Below are 742 nucleotides of genomic sequence, written 5' to 3'. Positions count from 1 at the left end.
TGGTGGTGTCTGGACTCTCCTTCTGCCCCAGCTGGTGATGGGAGCATGAGTGAAAATGACGGGGATCTTCAGCGAGACGGGCCGGAGGCAGCCAAGCCCTGCGGGGCCATTTCGAACTTTTTCATGAGGGAAGCTTCTCCTCCGGGCTGCGACCAGGAATTGTCCCATCCGAGGTCAGACCTTCTCTCCCCAGCGACGGGGCCAGGGAGAACTTCTCGCTGTGGCTTCCGGAAGCGTAAGGAGACTGTGGTGCACCAACGAGCATTCATGGGAGAGAAGCCCTACATCTGCATTGAGTGCGGGCAGAGCTTCAACCGCAGCTCCGACCTGATCCGCCACCAGAGGATCCACACTGGGGAGAAGCCGTACATGTGTGCTGACTGCGGCAAGAGCTTCAGCCGCCGCTCGCACCTCATCCAGCACCAGCGCGTCCACACAGGTGAGAGGCCATACCAATGCAAGGACTGCGGGAAGAGCTTCAGCCAGAGCACTCACCTGGTGCAGCACCAGCGTAACCACACTGGTGAGAGGCCTTATGTCTGTGCCAAGTGTGGGAGGAACTTCTACCAGAACTCAGGCCTGCTCCGCCATGCCAACTTTCACACGGGCGAGAAACCCTACAAGTGCCCCCAGTGTGGGAAGCGCTTCAGTGACAGCTCCAACCTCATTGCCCACCAGCGGCTCCACACGGGTGAGAAGCCCTACAAGTGCGCTGACTGCAATAAGTGCTTCAGTGAGAGCT

General features: G+C 59.3%; 1 protein-coding gene across 1 annotated transcript; it reads left to right on the top strand.

Moving 5' to 3' along the window:
• Nucleotides 1-45: 45 nt before the first annotated feature.
• Nucleotides 46-738, top strand: LOC104616164 (zinc finger protein 271-like; the record flags this gene model as incomplete). The annotated part of the gene is made up of 1 exon (XM_010295579.1): nucleotides 46-738. A coding segment is annotated over exon 1 (693 nt), but the record flags the coding sequence as incomplete, so codon positions are not given.
• Nucleotides 739-742: the final 4 nt, after the last annotated feature.

The sequence above is a fragment of the Phaethon lepturus genome, unplaced genomic scaffold, assembly GCF_000687285.1.
Source record: "Phaethon lepturus isolate BGI_N335 unplaced genomic scaffold, ASM68728v1 C13397401, whole genome shotgun sequence".
Taxonomy (NCBI): Eukaryota; Metazoa; Chordata; class Aves; order Phaethontiformes; family Phaethontidae; genus Phaethon; species Phaethon lepturus.
Note: the sequence above shows the minus strand (reverse complement) of the source record. Positions and strands in the feature narration are given on the sequence as shown.